This window comes from Sciurus carolinensis, chromosome 4 (assembly GCF_902686445.1).
Source record: "Sciurus carolinensis chromosome 4, mSciCar1.2, whole genome shotgun sequence".
Classification (NCBI taxonomy): Eukaryota; Metazoa; Chordata; class Mammalia; order Rodentia; family Sciuridae; genus Sciurus; species Sciurus carolinensis.
In genome coordinates this window covers 21,215,672-21,233,347 of record NC_062216.1, presented here as the reverse complement: position 1 = coordinate 21,233,347, position 17,676 = coordinate 21,215,672, and the positions used below count along the sequence as shown (strand labels likewise).

Here is a 17,676-nt window from a genome sequence, read left to right as displayed (position 1 = left end):
CTCACAAACTGTATTCAAAGTTGATATGGAATACAAAAGTTCAAATATAACCAATACAGTCCTGCAAAACAACATGAGGGGACATGCAATACCAAGAATTATGTGTGAAGCAGGGGAATCTGAAAACTAATTTCATTTGCTTCACAAAGACACAAATTTGGTATTTTATTCAATGTTTTTGACCTTGCTCATCTGAATCACTTTCTATGCAGTCGATGAAGTAGAGAGTCACTAAGAAGTTCTTTTGGCTCCTCCTTTGCTTTTATTCTCTTGTCCATCCCCTGTGTCTCTGGTTTCTTAAATGCAATCCCTTTTCTATAACTACTGACTCATTCTCAGTGCAAGTACTCATCAGTGCTTGCCTCTGCCTTACTGTAAACTATCAGTACCCTTACTCCCACTTGCTCATCACTTCACCAACAGACCATCCTTTACATCCTCATGTCTTTATAAAATAGGACTAATTGAGCCAATGGTCTCCTTTGAAATTTCAGTAAACCCTTTTCTCATTGCCACAGGACCAAGTTCATAACGTGGCATGAAAGATCCTTGACACAGTCTCTTCAGGAATCACTTCTTGCCAAAACATAAACTTTTACACATCCTCTACTTTGCCCAAAGTGAAAAATTACTACTTCCTGCACTTTCATAAAAGTCATGAACTTTAACAGCTTCAGCTTTTATCTTAGTTACTGAACTCTGAAGTTTTGTCCCATCTTTACAGCAGTAAAAACATTTATAGAACTTCAAAATCCAATTCAATCATCTCCTTCTGTAAGGTGTTTTCTCTATCCCAAATATAATTAGTGCTATCATAATATTTTGCTTATTGAACTTTCATATTGATAGTTAAAGTATTTGCTGCTTTTTTCCCTCCTGTACATATTGAAATCCTTACAGAAAAGGGCATGGCTTATGTGTATCCTCCAAGTACATTCCTGAAACATATCAGGTGCAAAATATTGTTTATATTCACTTGTATCAGTTCATCAAACCTTGTGCTTGTAATCCTTACAGGTTTTATAAACTATACATGTTTTATAAACTAGGTATCACTATTCCTATGTTACAAATAAAAGAATTTATGTTCAAAAGTGATACAGATAGATCAAGTCAATATAATAGGCCCCAAGAGCCAAGAGCGTACCTAGGTCTCCTTCACAATATTCAAGGCTCAAGTTTAATTGTACCACCTAGATTCATGCTACTAATTTCTACTGAAATTCATTCTTTACTACTATAAAAACCCAGGAATCAAACTTCCTTTGACAATGCTTTATTTGAGAATATGACTCTTCATTTAAAAGGCATATTTTACAAAAAATAAGTAAACATGACAAAAAGAATAATTCCTTACTAAATAATTCAGATATAATGGTTTATGAAGTTGAAATTTATGGATATAATTAAAAATATACACTTGTGTTAAGTGAAAGAATGTTTTCAAGGATATATACAAGTAAATATTTTATATATACATATACATATGAATATATTTTAATGTGCCATATATTTGGTAAAATGTTTTAAGCCAGAAAAATTTTCCTTGCCTATAGCTCTTATTCTTGCCATTATGAACACTGACCTCAAACTGGAGAAAATTGGATTTTTTCCAACCCCGTCCATGTTTTACTAACCTAACATACAAATCATCTTCCCTGTGAAACAAATCCAACTAAGCAAACTTCAACCCTGATGGTAATGTGATACTAACATTGTCCAATATAAGCTATACCCACATCCCTTGCCACTCTTGGCAGATTTTTTTTTTTTTAACTGCTGAACTGAGGTGGGAAAAGAGAATAGAAAATTAGGCATAAATAGTTTTTAAGGCTAACTTTGACAAAGAGAAGTCAGGGGACTACAGGGTCTTTTGCAGGTAGCCTGGTGGCTGCCATGATTTGCTTGGAACATTGGGACCTAAGAGCTTAGCAAGAGTGACTTCAGGAAAGGGATGGACACCTTCCCTTTCCTCTCAGCAAACTGTGTAGCACATTGGTCCTACAGCATCCTGGTACTACTTCAGGGAAGCTGTGCTTCAGAGAAGCTGTGCTTGCTCGCTTTGTCAGAGACACCAGCATTTCAGAAAACTTTAGGATATTTGAATAGCCTTTGAGATTTCCAATGCCCAGCAAAACCAAGATGTATCCCCAGGGTTACACATAAATACAGCATCAGAGCCAGTACTGGAATTTGTATTTCTTGACTACCAGTCCAGTTTGTTTTCCAGTTGCCATATCACCACCCAAGTGGGTTTATTTAAAGAAAGTAAAACTTACATTTACTTTTCAAAGCAACAGTACAACAATGCAAGTAAAAAGAACAGCCTTTCATTTTAATTTATTTTATCATTTGTTTCTGCTTTTCCTGTCCTAAAACCACAGAGAACCACAAATCTTTAAACATATTTAAGGATAAGGATTCATTGTGGAGAACAGAAATGTATGCTATTAGATAATATGAGAAAATATGGCAATTTTAAATTTCAAAATCCAAGCTGTTTGAGAAAAATAAACGGGAATCATAATTGCTAATCCAGACTACTTCCAAATAATTGCATAAGTAATTATTGGTAACATCCCATCCCAGCCCACTTCCAAATATGAAAGTCCACAAAATTCTTACTTAAAAGTTGTTATGCTTCCCACGATGTTAAATTTATTCTTCACAAATCTTGAGTAAAGAAAGCCTCAGGAAAAATTTAGAAGAACATATATTCCAGTTATCATAATTTATTACAATATTGATTTTCAAATGTTAAATTGAAATAACTTCAGCATACAATTATGTGATTAGTATATAAACAGCCATTATACATAAACCATTATCTACTAGCAAAAGGTAAGGTGAAGACTACAGTATTGAACTTTATTTCATGCTTCCAAAACCCCAAAGATTAATCTGTTTTGTTCATAGTAAGTGTTCCATAAATGTTTAATGAATTAATGAATATTTGCAGCTTAGAGCCATGTGCTCAAACTTAGCTCTCTGTAAACATGGATTGTGAGTATGTAAGCTCTTTGAGTCAATCCAGATGGCAGATGAAATCCGAACATTTAAGTTGTGAACATTTCAGAAATCACCGAAAGACTGTATAGCTAAGATTCTATTCACACTTTAGTCAATGTGAACTGAAAATTGTCAATTATTTTATGTGAGACATATGAGCACATAGTCAAGAATAACACATAAAAATGTTTTCATTGGTTACCTCTGATACCTTTCCAAACAGAAGGTACTATTCAGGGGATATCCTTTCACAATTGCAAGTTTTAGAGTACTTGAGAATGAATATGTTTTTATACATGCAAGAAAAAAAAACCCTCTATCCCACAAATGTTTTTATAAAGATCATCTTCCCACAAATAAGCAGTTGAGATTTTTAAAAATCCTCTACATCCTATATATATTTGTGAAGTTCCAAAGTGATGGAACTTCATCACTTTACATTTATTTAAATCTAGAATAACATCATAAAGATTATAATATCATCTCCACTTTATAGATGAGAAAACTGAGCACGAAAGGGTTAAATAACTTGCCAAAATAACAGTTATTTTTTTGTGTGGAGGGGCAGGGTTCAATACTAGTTCAGTTTTGGAGTCCATATCCATCTCACTCCAAAGCCCCAAGTTCTTCATAAATCATTATTTTGTCTCTCTGAAACATTACAAATAATTTTTGAAGCCAACTCCAATTTGCTAAAGTGTATCCATATGAAAAAAGGAAGAAAGGAAAGAGAGTGACAGACAGACCGTAGCAGCACCTGGAATCTAAAATTCTGGATTCAAATTCTGATCCATCAGGGTGACATAAGGGAATCTAAAAACACTTTGCTACGAGTGTCTTTCAATACAAAAATAAGATGTATCATTGGATGCTTGCTTTTGAAGTATACAGGTTTCTGTATGAAGCCCCATTCCACATCTGAGTTCCATTACATATGCTAAATATCATTCCCAGGATAAATATTTGAATCCTAAAATACACTGGAGGTGTTCCCTATAGTCAATATCTTCTTTCTGTGTGTTAATTCTTGGTCACTAGTTCACCCAGCACACTGCTCACAAATCTCTTTCTAAACAGAAACATAAGGTAACACGAGGCTCCTGATTTAGGTCATTCCATCCATTACCCATTCCAGATGGCAAATCCCAATTATTCCAACCCTGGTGACCGATAGCTTGTGGGCCACACTCCACTCAGGTCCGGATATACATTACTTGTTCTTCTGAAATGGAGAAAAAATAAAAGGAAAAAAAATTCCCCTGGTTGTTAGATTTAGAAAAGGGGCAAGAAAGGGAAGCCTGTTTTACCAGATTTTGTTCTTACCAACTTGTTAAAGAACAAGTACAAGCAGGAATTCTTACTCCTAGAAAACATGGTAATTTACTAAAAGTAATATATTTTCTTCAAAGAAATTATAAAATAGTCAACAATATATATATATGTATATTTATGGCAGACTGCCTACTCTTAGGAAATCAGACTAGAGTTCCAAAAAGTTTACTTGATCCATTATTCCTAAAAGTTTTCAAGCATTTAACTTTAGGACTTTTAGATAAGATTTTTAAAAGATGAAGTTGTTTAAGAACCTTTACACAGCATATTTGTTGTCTCAAAGGCATTCACACATCATTTACATACATAATGTACACTGTAAACCACATTCCTGAATCGCCTGCAGCTGAAAGGATGTTCTTCACACTCTTCATGGGCTCATAATCACGAATTCAATGAACATTCACAGAGCAAATCTAAAGTGTGAAACAACTTCACACTTTACCACGCAAAATGTCAGAGAGCTGGTGCCAGCAACACACCAATGACTGAAACCCACTCAAATGCAATCCAACCCCTACCTTAATGGACATGGAAAGCCTGCTGTCACAATTTATATACTAGGAGCAACACATGGCAGTGTCTCCTCTACACTATTGAACACTCAAATATTTTTAAGTCTATTAGAACGAGCCATATGAATTTTTATTTCTTTCATACATAACTAGAGTATTTTATTTATAACTCCTCACACTTAAAGAATACTCTCTCATAAGAAAGGAGGGCCTGCACGTTGCTCCATGCAATTGAAAAGTACAGGTCTTATTCTGACCACACAGTATATGGCTTATAAAATACTAAGATGTTGATGGCAAGATACATTCTCTTTAAAGAAATCACAATGGATGGATTCCTATGGCACAAACACCATCACTTAAACTGACAGTCTTACTATATACATGTTGACTAGAGAAAGAGTGTATGGGATCTAACAGAGGAAGGCATCTGGAACATAGAAACCTAGATTCAAATTCTCACCACTTTCCAGCTGTGATATCAAATAGCCTTGGCACTGGGCCCTTCTCAGTCCCAATTTTTTCACATGCCCCAAAGAGATAATGTCACTTGAAGGGGATACAGTGAGGATAGGAGAGTCTAGATTTTTCTTAATTTTAAAATGTTACCCACATTAATATGACATGAATCTTGAAGACAATTCCTAGATAACGTGAAGTACATGGAATTCCAGGACCCATTCTCTTAGATGTTACCCATCTATTTTCCAATGATTCAGGGTGTCCCTCCCTGGAGTTTATTAAAGGTTTTAGCTTCTATGCCATGAGGTACAATCATGTGTCACTTAAAAATGGGAATATGGTTTGGGAAATGAGTCACCATGTGATTTTGTTGTACAGACATAACAAAGAGTACTTATGCAAATGAAGTAGCTGCTACACCTTATTATAAAGGATATAATTATAGAGTATAGAGGATATAATCTATGGAACCTCTGTCATATATGTGGTCCATCATCGACTAAATGTTATGCTTATATATGTACATTTATTATGCTCATATAATTATATATGACCATGAATACTTCCTTGTCATATTCTTTTAAGAATATGTCTTAAAATGCAATAGTCTGAGTACAAAATACAAAGTAACCATAAACCCTCAACTACGAGGCATTTGTGGTCAAAAAAGATCAGGGAACAGGAACAGAGTTTCATCTTTTCAGGATGGTCAATCAACTGCCTTAATGACAAAAGATTTCTAACACTGCCAAGAACCTGAGATTATCCGAAGAACACTTCAAATCTAGTCATGGCCAAAGAAAGAAGTCAGAAGAAATTGATACCAGCAACCAGGCCAGGAGCCAGTAGAGGTGACTCTGTGGTACACAACCCATGTGCTGACAGTTCAACATGGATGAGAAATGTAAGGAATGAGCAAACTATTCCACCCTGTTACCCCTCCACCTCGGCTCCCCCATCACGCCAATTAAGTGGTATCAGCAGGAAGCTCAACAACACAGAAGATATCAATGCTGATAGTAAATATATGGCTTTTATCTCAGTCTTCATAATGAATTCTCTCACTGGTAAAATGGCACAGAGTGTTTTAAACGTTGGGATCTTTTTTAAACACTGACTTGAATGTTTTGCACAGCATACCAACACAAAAAGTTAGGTTTGGGGGATAATATATTCGAAGGCCCTTCTAACCTACTTAATCTATGGTTTGCCTTTTTATAATAACTATCATTTAAAGAATTTTAGAAATATGATTGATAGCAAATGCTTTAGCTTAAATTATAAATGTAAATTGCAAGAGAAGAGGTAAGTAAGATAAACACCTCCTTGGTTCACTTTCTGGGTTTCAATTAACACCTAATTTACAATACTTAATACAAATATATAGTGGAGCTCTTTAGAACAGCTCAACAGGATAAGCATACATTTTGTAAAGAGCTGAAAAAAGAAGCAGTCTATTAGCCACAATGCCTCAAAATACAATAGTCAATATCCCATCTTCAGGGCTCAGAATGGCAAGAACTAAATAAATAAACAAGGGATTCCCTCCTGCTTTCTGGGAAAGAACACATTCTATTCAATTAATTCCATAGCTCTGAGGCTAGAAAGAAATTTTTAAATTTTTTTTTCCTCCCTAAGTGTTACTGTTCAATAGACAACCGAAGGAAATAAACTACCTAAAACCATAGTGCTAAATCATTCTGCTGCGTCCAAGGTTGAGAGAAGACTCTACACTCCTTGTGTTAGGAAGAATAAGTCCACAGTTAAATTCCAGATTTTGGAATATGAAAGAACTGTAAGAAACATCAACAATCTCCCAGAAGATGAGCTGCTACATCCCCAGGAATCTTTCCAGGCACCAAAATCTGGCCACACCCAGACTACCTGTGAGCTCAATATGCTTCAGTAGGAATATGTATAGTGGAGGGGAGCAAGAGAGTCCCACTACCACCAACACCACCTCCCCAGACACCAGGTGGACCCAGGAATATGCAATGCCTCATTTAAATGCATAATTTTCCTTTGTCCCTTCCACACATTCTTAGAAAAACATGGAGGTTCCTAGTTCTAAAAATGAGTCTGAGGCACTTTGAAACGATAGATAATATTCTAAAATGAATGATAGTAAATCACCAGCACTTGACACTATCTACCTGAGTTCCAGAAAAATTTAAAGACACTTTCCAATAAATTACTATTTCAGGGCCACAAAGACTGAGAGGTCTAGAGGACTATTCACGTGACTACAGGCAAGTAAGTTTCAAGTTTACATCAGGAAAAATTGCTAAGAGATTAAAAATATAGCATTAATACATATACAATGGGGAAAACAATATGGTTTCTATGGAAGAATCCATATGCATATATATATAGAGAGAGAATTTATATTAGACTTACATGAGGCTGTCATAGAAAAGTAAGCTATCATGAGGACAGAGGAAAAGATACTGAATTATATGTCAACTGTTGACATGTAAAGGTAAAACCCAAAACTATAAAACTACTAGAAGAAGATGAGTGTGGTGGTGCACAGCTGTAATCCCAACTACACAGTAGGCGGGGGCAGGAGGATCTCAAGTTCAAGGCTAGTCTGAGCTACTCAGCAAGACTCTGCCTCAAAATAAAATGAAAAGGACTGGGTATGGGTGGTGTAGCTCAGTGGTAGAGCGCTTGTCTAGCATATCTGGGTCCAATCCCCAGTACTGCAACTAAACAAAAAATCTAACAGAAAAAAACATAGAGGAAACATACTAGATGACATTGATCTAGGCAAGAAATTTTTGGGATCAGAATGTAAGAGCACAGATAACAAAAGAAAAAAATAAACATAATAACCAACTAAACAACTTCTATACCACAAGAAAATAACAGAGTGAAGTCATAAACCTGAGGATGGGAAAAAATACTCATAAACTCTATATCTGATGAGTGGTTTATATCCAGAACATATAATATCCAGAACATGTTAAGAACATAAATGACTCAATGAAATTAAAAAAAAGATAGAGAGATATATCAAACAAATAATCCAGTTAGGTTTTGAATTATTAGCAAATCACATGATCCTCTTCAGAGACAAAAAGTGGGAACAGCTCAGGAGTGTACGCTGATGAAAGGAAAGGAAAGGAGGCTTTAGAGTTGGCCTAGCCTGAGGGAATACATTCAAGAAAAAATTATTTATCTTTTCCATACCTATGAACAGTAACTGCCATTTGTGAACTGAAACAGCCCTCGAGACTAGGACTACAGAATTACCACTGGCAAGTGAAGAACAGAGTTCAAGTATACAGAATATAATGCCTTATCCATCCCTTTTGCAAAAACTGTATTTTGGCCACTTCTGAGTTGGCACTAGAGGCAGAAGGAAAAAGAAAAAAATTCAAGATCTGAGGAACGAAAACTAAAACAGAAGAGACTGGTTAGGAGAAGCAGTTCTATGAAACGCATTTTTAAAATGAGAGCTTGGCAGTCTAAAGAGGCGCCGACGGAAGAATAAATGTTTGGATACTTAAAATTATGATGGAATAAAGTAGACAGGGAGTTGAGCATCAAGTTCTGAAATACCATATCCAAGAGATTGTCAGCCCAGCCAGAAAATACATTAGAACCAAAAGGACAAACCACCTTACCTAGAAACTATACACTTAGGAAAATTATCCCAGATCTAGCATAGTAGGACACTAGGACATTGATTGAAATAAAAGCAGGAAGAATCTCTAGGATGCCAAGATCCTATTTCTACATCAACAGGCTTGCAGATGCTCCTCCAAAGGCAAATACAACCTTGCAGTTACGGACCCTTAATCAAGCTTGGACTTTTTTTCCCAGAGGAAAAAAACCAAATCATTTAACCTAGAGCTTCAGGGTAGAAAATATTTTTTTTCAGGGTACTCACATATGTCTACAGGAAAAGGGAAAAAAGAAAAAGAATACCCTTCTGGACAAACATTTCACTTCATCAATCTTCTAAACTTCTAAACCATTCAAAACACAAATTAAATCAATCTCTATAACTAGATATTATATTTCAGTTGCCTGAGTTTTCCTACTATCACCTTAACTCCAAAAAAGAAAGAGAGAAAGAAGGGAGGGAGGGAGGAAATGTATTCATGCAGAGTCAGTTCATTAGGTCTCTGATTTTCTAGGTAATCTCTACACAGATTTGATAGAAGATTAACTTGCAAACTAAATTTGCCCAGACTCTTCACAGATATTAATCCTGAGATTAACATTTATTACTGCAATACTACAATGAAAAAGCCACCTCAATCCCCTTGTCTAAAATGAACTGCAGCATCAGCTTCCCAGTGTCCTTTGGGACTCTTCTGAACTTGAGGGAGAAAGAGAAATTTGATTGCATATTCAGATGACCATGTGCTGCACTGAAGAAAGTCAGCCAGACATTCCTTAGATGTATCTCCATTTCTGTGTATAGCTACTTATACAGAATGAAGTATAATGGATTTGGTTTTATTAATATATCTGAGGTCATGCTGCACTAAATTGCATACTTTAACTTATACCAAAAATATCTGAATCAAAGTTCATTCAAGTTAATACAAGACTTCCTTTCTGTCGTATAGCTTTATGGACTTAGAATTCTGATAGGTATACAATTTCATTCTACTTCACAGACATATTAAGGATGGCACAATTATTGACAAATAATAATTGGCCATACTTCTTTATGGCTAACACGTACTTGATCTTGTTTGAAATAAGAGTTTTTGGAAGGAAGTACTAATGGTTTATAGAAAATGAGAAGGTTTTAAGAACATACTAGATTCCTAAAGGTGGTAATCCAGTAATCCATCCCTGTGACAAACATTAAAAACATGTTATAATCTCTGTTCTCAAGGATTTGGGTTTGGAAAATATTAAGTTATGTTTTTAAGTCACTCACCCACACCAGATATGAAAGAAACTGCAGTGTATTAGTCAGGACTCCAGGTAAACCTGGACAAACTTCTATTTTTGCATCTCAAGGAAGGCCTCCAAAAAGCCAGCTAAGAATGCAATTCTAAATATTAAATATAGTCAGATTGTGCTGTTGGGAATTAAATTCTGGATAATTTTAACAAAGGCATTCACCCTCACACAATCTATGTTTGTCTGTGTAATGGGAAGATTGACAAATTCTACCATATTGGGCTTCTGTGAACTCCAGCTGAAACAATGTACCCAGAATTGCTTTGAAACCATAAAACTCTGTCAGAATGACAACACACCACTGTGTAGTTTAAGGAATATTGAGGCCATTGCTAGAGAAGTTCAGAAAGGGCACTGTATTGCATGAGTCATGCACTGGAATTTGCTATGTGAACAGGCAGACCCAAGGTGCCACAATCACCTGGAAAGTACCTCTCTTTTGCTTTTGCATCACTACCTTCCAGAAACCTGTCCCCACCTTGCTGATTTTAGTGACCTTCTTCTGACTCTTGTTTGGGATTTCAATGTATTAATGTTATTCCTGTGGTTAGAATTTTGGTTTTATACAGTGCCAAAAAGGAGGCACTGAGATTTTGCCATTCTTTAGCCAAGATGGTAAATTAAAGCCTTTCATTTCACTAAATTTAAAAAACAAGGTCGATCATCTTTAAAGGGATCTCAGATTCTGTGCATGTTTTAGCCTTCCACTTGGGCCATTTTATTTTCTCTCTCACCACACACTCAAATAGAACGCACATACACACTCAAAGGCATACCTCTTCTAATCAAAGGACAGGGAAGAAGTAAGAATCCACTCAAAGTTGTTGTTTTTGTTGCTTTAATTTCAATGGCTATATTCAAAATAAACTTGTATCTAAAGTAAATAAAAAGTAAATGCTTTTAAAGTTCTTTTTCCTTGCCTTGGATGCTAGTTTGCTGAGGAAAATAAACACCTATGCTTGAGATATGAGGTGTGTTTAAATATACTTGAGCAGGATAGAGATGTAGCTCAATGGTTAATGCCTTGCCTTGCATTCAGGATGTCCTGGATTCCATCCCCAGTAACCACACACACACACACACACACACACACACACACGTATATATGATTTATATGAGCTCATATTGGGAGCTGGTTGGGTTTTTCACACAACAGAGCATCAAAAATGATGTCTTCCTAAACAATCTTGTAATGTACTTCATTTATACATTAACACAAAAAGAAATGCACAATTTTCATCAAGTTGCATTCATTACTAAAATTGTGTTTCCTACCAAAAGGTACATTTTAGGGAGTTGCTGGGTCACTAATCACCCATCACAGCAGAACAGTGACTACAGGTACAATCAGAGAAGACCCAAGAAACTTGGGGTGAGAAAACTGATGGTTAGAGGTGATAGAAGGGAATTTATAAGCAACATTGAATTAAATCAGAATTCTGAGTTCCAGACTGACACATTTCCCTCAACTACTCTGAATTTTGAATAAGTATCTTCATTAAGGATGCACCAAGAAATATCTGATAATGCGAACACAACACGTACCCTCGGACCCTCCTTGTCAGAGCAATATTTCATCAAAGGTAAAAATTAACCAGGGAATTTCCAGCATTTTCCTTCACTTGTGAACTTCCTTCCTTCAGGTCCAAGAGAGACTGGATAAGGTTTACCTAGCTATGTAAGGGAAAAAACTCCAATCCCACCTACCAACCCCGCATAGAATCTGGAGAGACGTAGTAGAAATCAGATCTGGTTGATATTTCGCCCACTCTCTTCCTCTACCCTTCACCAAAGCCCACACCTCTTGCTTGCAATGGGGACAGAAGGCGCTTTCTGCTTACAAATGACCCTACCAAATCCGCCTCCAACAACCCCTGTGACCTTCTTTCCAAAGTTAGTTATGAGTCCACACTGAGTTGGGGTCATCTCAACCACCATCCAGCAGGGAACTCCCATCGCTGATCGGTGCTGTGGCCAGCGCCAGGCGCCCAGGGCACTGCGCTGTAGCCAAACGCGGCGGGCGGGGCTCCCAACTCAGGCGGCTAGAGGGAAGCGCCGCCCGGTGCGGAGGAGGTACGCGCAGCGGCGCCGGTCGCGTGCTAGGGAGGGGAAAGACCGCGACGTTCCGGGACCCTGTAAGGCGCGAAGCTGGCCTTAAGGCAGTGCGGTCCAACTGCATTCCCCCGGGGATGATCTCAGGAAGGAAGAAACAAGTTTGAATGGGTAGCAACTTGGAAAAGCATCTTGAGGTTTATTTTAAGTGGGCAAATGCTCTGGAACCCCATCTAGAAGTGAGTTGTTCCAAGATTGTCACAATCCCCTTCTAGTCTGGAACCCAGGCTAGAAATTCCTGGCAAAGGAAGAAGGAGCGGAAGTGTTCCGAGGTAGCGATGCCATCTCCACCCACCTTTTTTGGAAACTCTGCCCACTTGATATGCCGACGATGGGGGACCGCGCCCTGGAACAGAGGAGGTGTTGTCCCCTCAAGACGCATAAAGCCCGCTGAGCGCTGGTATTTAAAACCGACCGCAGCCGGCTGTATTTATGACTTGTTTCGTTTTACTGTTTAGAGGGCGGGGTGGGGTGGGGGGGATCAGAAACTCCGGGATGTTTTACTCAAACTAGAGGACGAGCGCTTGCCATTTGATTCCACTAGCCCAGGACTCCAGTCGACTCGGGCCCTTCGGCTGCCACTTGGGGGTGGGGTGAAGAAGGAAGGGGGGGAGAAGGAGTGGCGGCGGAGGGGCTGGCGAGGGAGGGAAGGAAACAGGTGAGCTCCCACCGCCTCCCACCAGGAATTCCTGCTTGGCGGGCCCTGGCGCGCCACCGTCCCAACCTGGAGAAGCACTTACCGGCTTTACACGGGTCCTTGTAATCTATAGTCTCCGTTTTATCTTCTTCGCTCCCATCAAAAGTGTAATCGTAATCGAGGCCAGCGCAGACCCAAAGCTCCCCGTGGAAAAGAATCCCCGAGGCCACTAGCCACACAAGCATCCTCGGGGGAAGCGTTTCCAACCCCATCCTCCTCCCCCAGAGGAAAAGGAGGGGACGCGACTGGGAGGGTAGGCGCCGCGGTCCGCGTTGACGTGCGGGGCCAGGGAGACCGGTGCTCTTCTCCCCACTGGGAGGTTCCTCGCCGGACCAGGGTGTTCAGGTGTCCGGAGACATGCGGATGCCGTCGGGGCAGTAAAGAGGGCAAGCACTGCCTGTTACCCCCAGTGGCAGGGGAAGTTGGCTGAGGGCCCGCGGGTGGGCGGAGGGCAGGTAAGGAGGCTCGGCTCCGGGAGGCGGGCAGGGGCAGCTGCGGACAAACTCAGCTCCGCTGGCGCGGGCACTCGCGGCCGGCCAGGTCGTCCTCTTGGTGGCAGAACTTCCCGCGGCCGCGGCTAGCCGAGCGGCGCCCCGCGGGCTCAGCTGCCACCGGAGCTCGGGCTCCGGCGCCGCGCCCCCGCCGCTGTCAGGACCCCGCGGCCGAGCGCGAGCTGCCGCCTCCTGCTCCCGCCGCCGCCGCTGCCGCTGCCGCTCCGAGAAGATGAATCCGGTCTGCACATCAGCACATCTGAACTGAAAGGGGAGACCAAGGAAGGGGGTGGGGGGCAGGCATTTCTACGCCGCGAGACCTTAAAAGCCTGCAGAAGCCAGCAAAGCAACTGGCTGCAAGGAGAGCAGAAGTGTGAGGATTTGGGGATGCACTGTTTGCCTTTCCCCCCACCCCAGGCTGTCTTTTTACCCTCTTCCTAACTTGAAAAAAAAAAAAAAAAAATCTTCGCAGCATCTAACCCAATCACTTGCATCCTGCTTACTTATTCATACAATCAGGGTCAGGATCCGGGCCACAGCCTCCTCTCTGACTTCTTTTGATAGCCTTATACAAACAAACAGACGCTAGCGCGCTGACAATTCCATTTATATTTTACCAAAGATAAAAATGAATATATTATGCGTCCGCGAACAGCAATTAATAGATGATGTACGTGTCAGTTGAGAGTGCCAGACCGGGGGTGGCGCGAGGGATCGTGACAACTTCAGCTGGGAATCTGTTTCCCCTCCCCCCCCCAAATAAACAGCGAGTGTGTGTTTCTTTCCTTTGCTGCTGTTTAACCTCCGTGCAGCCCAGAATGGAGGAAAAGTGTATGACCCTTCGCGATTTAGGTAAGAAAACAGATGACTGTAAAAGTCTCCTAACCAACAAAGTTTTGCTAAGAACTAAGATCCTCAGAACGACAATTAAAAAAAAAAAAATCGAGTTACGGATTGCAGCAGCAGGAAACGCTAAGACCTTGCTATTGGGCTGGCGTTATGGCTCACGTGGGCACAGGAAGGGAAGTTGGATGGAATACTCGGGAAGCAAATTTTCTGTGACAGTTCTGGCGCCCTTGCCTAGAGTTGCTCAGTATCCTGAGGCTTCGCTTGCTTTACTTCTTCAGAGGAGAGTGTGTAAAACCCGGCTGCCGGATCAGCAAGGTAAACCACATGTCAGCCGGAGCAGACAGAAGACAAACACAGGTTGTGGGAAATTGAGAAGGAAAAAAAAAAAAAAAAAAAAAATCAGAGGAAATCTCTGCAAAACCCCTGGTGTGAGCAATTCCGAGGTTTCCCCACATCTGCAAGTAGTTTCCAAAATAGGTGAGATGACTTCTCCCCCCAAGCTTCCAAGGAACTGATGATTGGGAACTTTCCTTTTCCAACTAAATCTTTAACTGCCGCTTTAGCAGGGACTTGTAAAAAGTTTTCTGTTGCCTTTACATCTTTATTTGACAAACGCTGCCCCTTGTCCAAGTGATGGTTGACCTACAAAGTCTCATCTAGAGGACAGGCACACAACTATGACAGAATTGGTCACTGGGTTGGAGATTCAGGCAGATTTTATGTTTGTTAAAGAAAAGCAAAAGGTTAATCTTGTAAGAAATCAACAATTTCCAACTTAAACTAAAAGAATAGGAGGACTAGGTGGAATTGATCTGACTTCATATTCTTTAGGAAACAGCAGATTTCTCTGAGACCACTGCAATGATATCTCCTTTCTGTAGATCTTAAACTTTTTAGCCGCAGGATACAGAGCAGACAGCAGCTTTTTAAAAGAACATGTTCAATAAGCAGGTGGAGGCTTTGGATTTGAAATCTCTTGCTGAGTCATTCTCAGATTCTTTTACCCATCCAAAAAAAATGTTTGCATAATTAATAATAGTATTGCTCTAGTGCAGGGCTAAACAAGAATGTGTCCTGCTTAGCCCATCTGAGAGCTCAGAAATTGAAAATTTCCTTTACAGGAGACTGCTCTTGAGCTGCTGACTGTCCTCACTCCCTACCCCAGACCCTAAAAGTGTCCCTTATTAATTAAATGTCTGTGGATATCACCTTAGACTATTTTATCATATGTAAATTTCCAAAAGTTTGTACCTGGAGTTTACATAAATATCACTTACTTTGTCAGTAATGAATATGTTTCATTCATTTATTCTGTGGAAAATGGTACCATATAGGAACATTTGCCTCATTATGTAATGATATCTATTATGTTTTCCTTATAGATTTATAAGTGCTTCATTTTACAATTAATACATTCGTAATCCAGAAAGTTAGAATGATTTATGTATTAGAACTTCAGATCCAAATATAGTAACTAAAATGCTTGCAGAGAATATTTATTTATTATCACAATATCTTAGGCCCCAACCCCTGATCTATTTTAAATTTTTAAATTTAGAGTTATTAAATCTAACTCTAAGTTTATAATAATAAAATGCCTACCTTTAAAATTCATTTGTTTCTATAGATGCTATGATTACAAATTAAAACTAAGTTTTTCCCTGTTCACAACAAAACAAAATTTCAAGAATACGCCTACGAGTAGGAAGTTAGGAGTTCTATCAGAGTGTAACCACGGACATGTGTGGTATATGAATCCAATTGGCTCATGAAAGTGAAAATAAGTAATTCATTCCCTCAATAAGATGTGCTGATGTCACTCTATCTTAAGCTGGAAACTACCCTAGGCCATGTGGCCAACGCCACAGGCCCTCATCAGCTTCTGGCAATAATAAGGAATAAAGTCGCCCAACATAGCCAGAGCAAGAGGCAAACTTTATGCAAATTGGTATATCCTGTTTGTTATCAGAGTAATTAAAATAAAGTTACATTTTAGATATAGGCAATGAGAAATTTCTATTTTCTTTTGTGAGGAAAGTGGTAATTACTAGTAATTGAATCCAGGAGCAATTTAGCACTGAGCCACACTCCCAGTTCTTTTTTATTTATTTATTTATTTTTTTTTGCTCTGATACAAATCTGATCTTGCTGAGGGTCTCTCTAAATTGTTGAGGCTAGCCTCAAATTTTCAGTCCTCCTGCTTCAGCCTCCCAAGTTGCTGGAATTACAGGGATTTGCCACCTCACCATGCAGAAATATCTATTTTCTAATCTAGTCAATTTGTGAAAAGCTAGGTGTGACTGTTAGTGATACCAAGTAATGTATGAATATGTTCTCTTCATGTCCCTTATGAATAAGAATTACTCAGAAAAAAATAATAACTTCATTCAGAGTTAATGAATGAAACATATTCATTCCTACAAAGCAAATGGTGTCTAGGCAAACTCAAAGTACAAACTCTTCCAAACTTTCACGCGGAATCAAATGTGAGTTCCCCTCCCTAACTTGGATCTCACACCCTCCTCTGGACTAAAAACTGTTAACCAAGTAGTATGTATACAGATTGACTCCTATGACTTTGTCTTACCTGTAGATCAAAACCAGCAAATACTGACAAGTTCATATTACCTCAAACTTTAAAAAAATCTTGTTTTCTACTAATGCTGTTGTTCTTCTGAATGCAATTATGTTCATCTGGTTCACATTCTCTTACATGAGGGGATAATTCTCTGAGCCTCAATGGACTTTGACGTCTTCCTTTTCTTCTTTTTTTATTTTATACTATGACTTTTTTATTGGCACATTATTTTAGATATCACCACGGCTGGACAATTCCAAGTTTTGATAATTAGGATGACCCTGTATTCAAACTCTGCTCTTATCACTTTTTCCTAAGTAACACGTAGAGTGTCACTTATGAATAAAGTGAGCTGATGACAATATTTGCTTTGCCACAAAGTTAGGAAAGAAGATTTTTGTTTGCAGGTTAAGGAAAAGACATATATGCCTCCCAGAACAGAAATAAGAGTCTTCCTACTGCAGTGGATTCTAGATTCTTGGTTGCGGGGGTTAGGGGGGCACTAATCTAAGAGTCTGCTGAACTCAACTAATCTTCTTCTCTGCCATGCCCTCACTATGGGCCACTGAGATGCCCTTTTGTTTTTATGTCTTCATTTCATTCTGCTTCATGGATCAAAAACTAGACACTGAAGCCTTCACTAAATATACCACTCCATAAGGCCAGTTATCCTGTTCAATCACTTACCAATGTTTTTACTAT

At 39.1% G+C, this 17,676-nt stretch overlaps 1 protein-coding gene and 1 pseudogene across 1 annotated transcript in view; both read right to left on the bottom strand.

Annotated features, from left to right (window-relative positions):
• LOC124982131 (hypoxia-inducible factor 1-alpha inhibitor-like) overlaps nt 1-12,173 on the bottom strand; it is a 70,629-nt pseudogene extending 58,456 nt beyond the window's left edge.
• Nucleotides 1-13,920, bottom strand: part of Tll1 (tolloid like 1) — a 205,719-nt gene extending 191,799 nt beyond the window's left edge. The window contains exon 1 of the mRNA XM_047551066.1: nt 13,100-13,920. Coding sequence (XP_047407022.1) covers nt 13,100-13,268 — 169 coding nt within the window. The 5' untranslated portion in view covers nt 13,269-13,920. The remainder of the gene's footprint in view (nt 1-13,099) is intronic.
• Nucleotides 13,921-17,676: the final 3,756 nt, after the last annotated feature.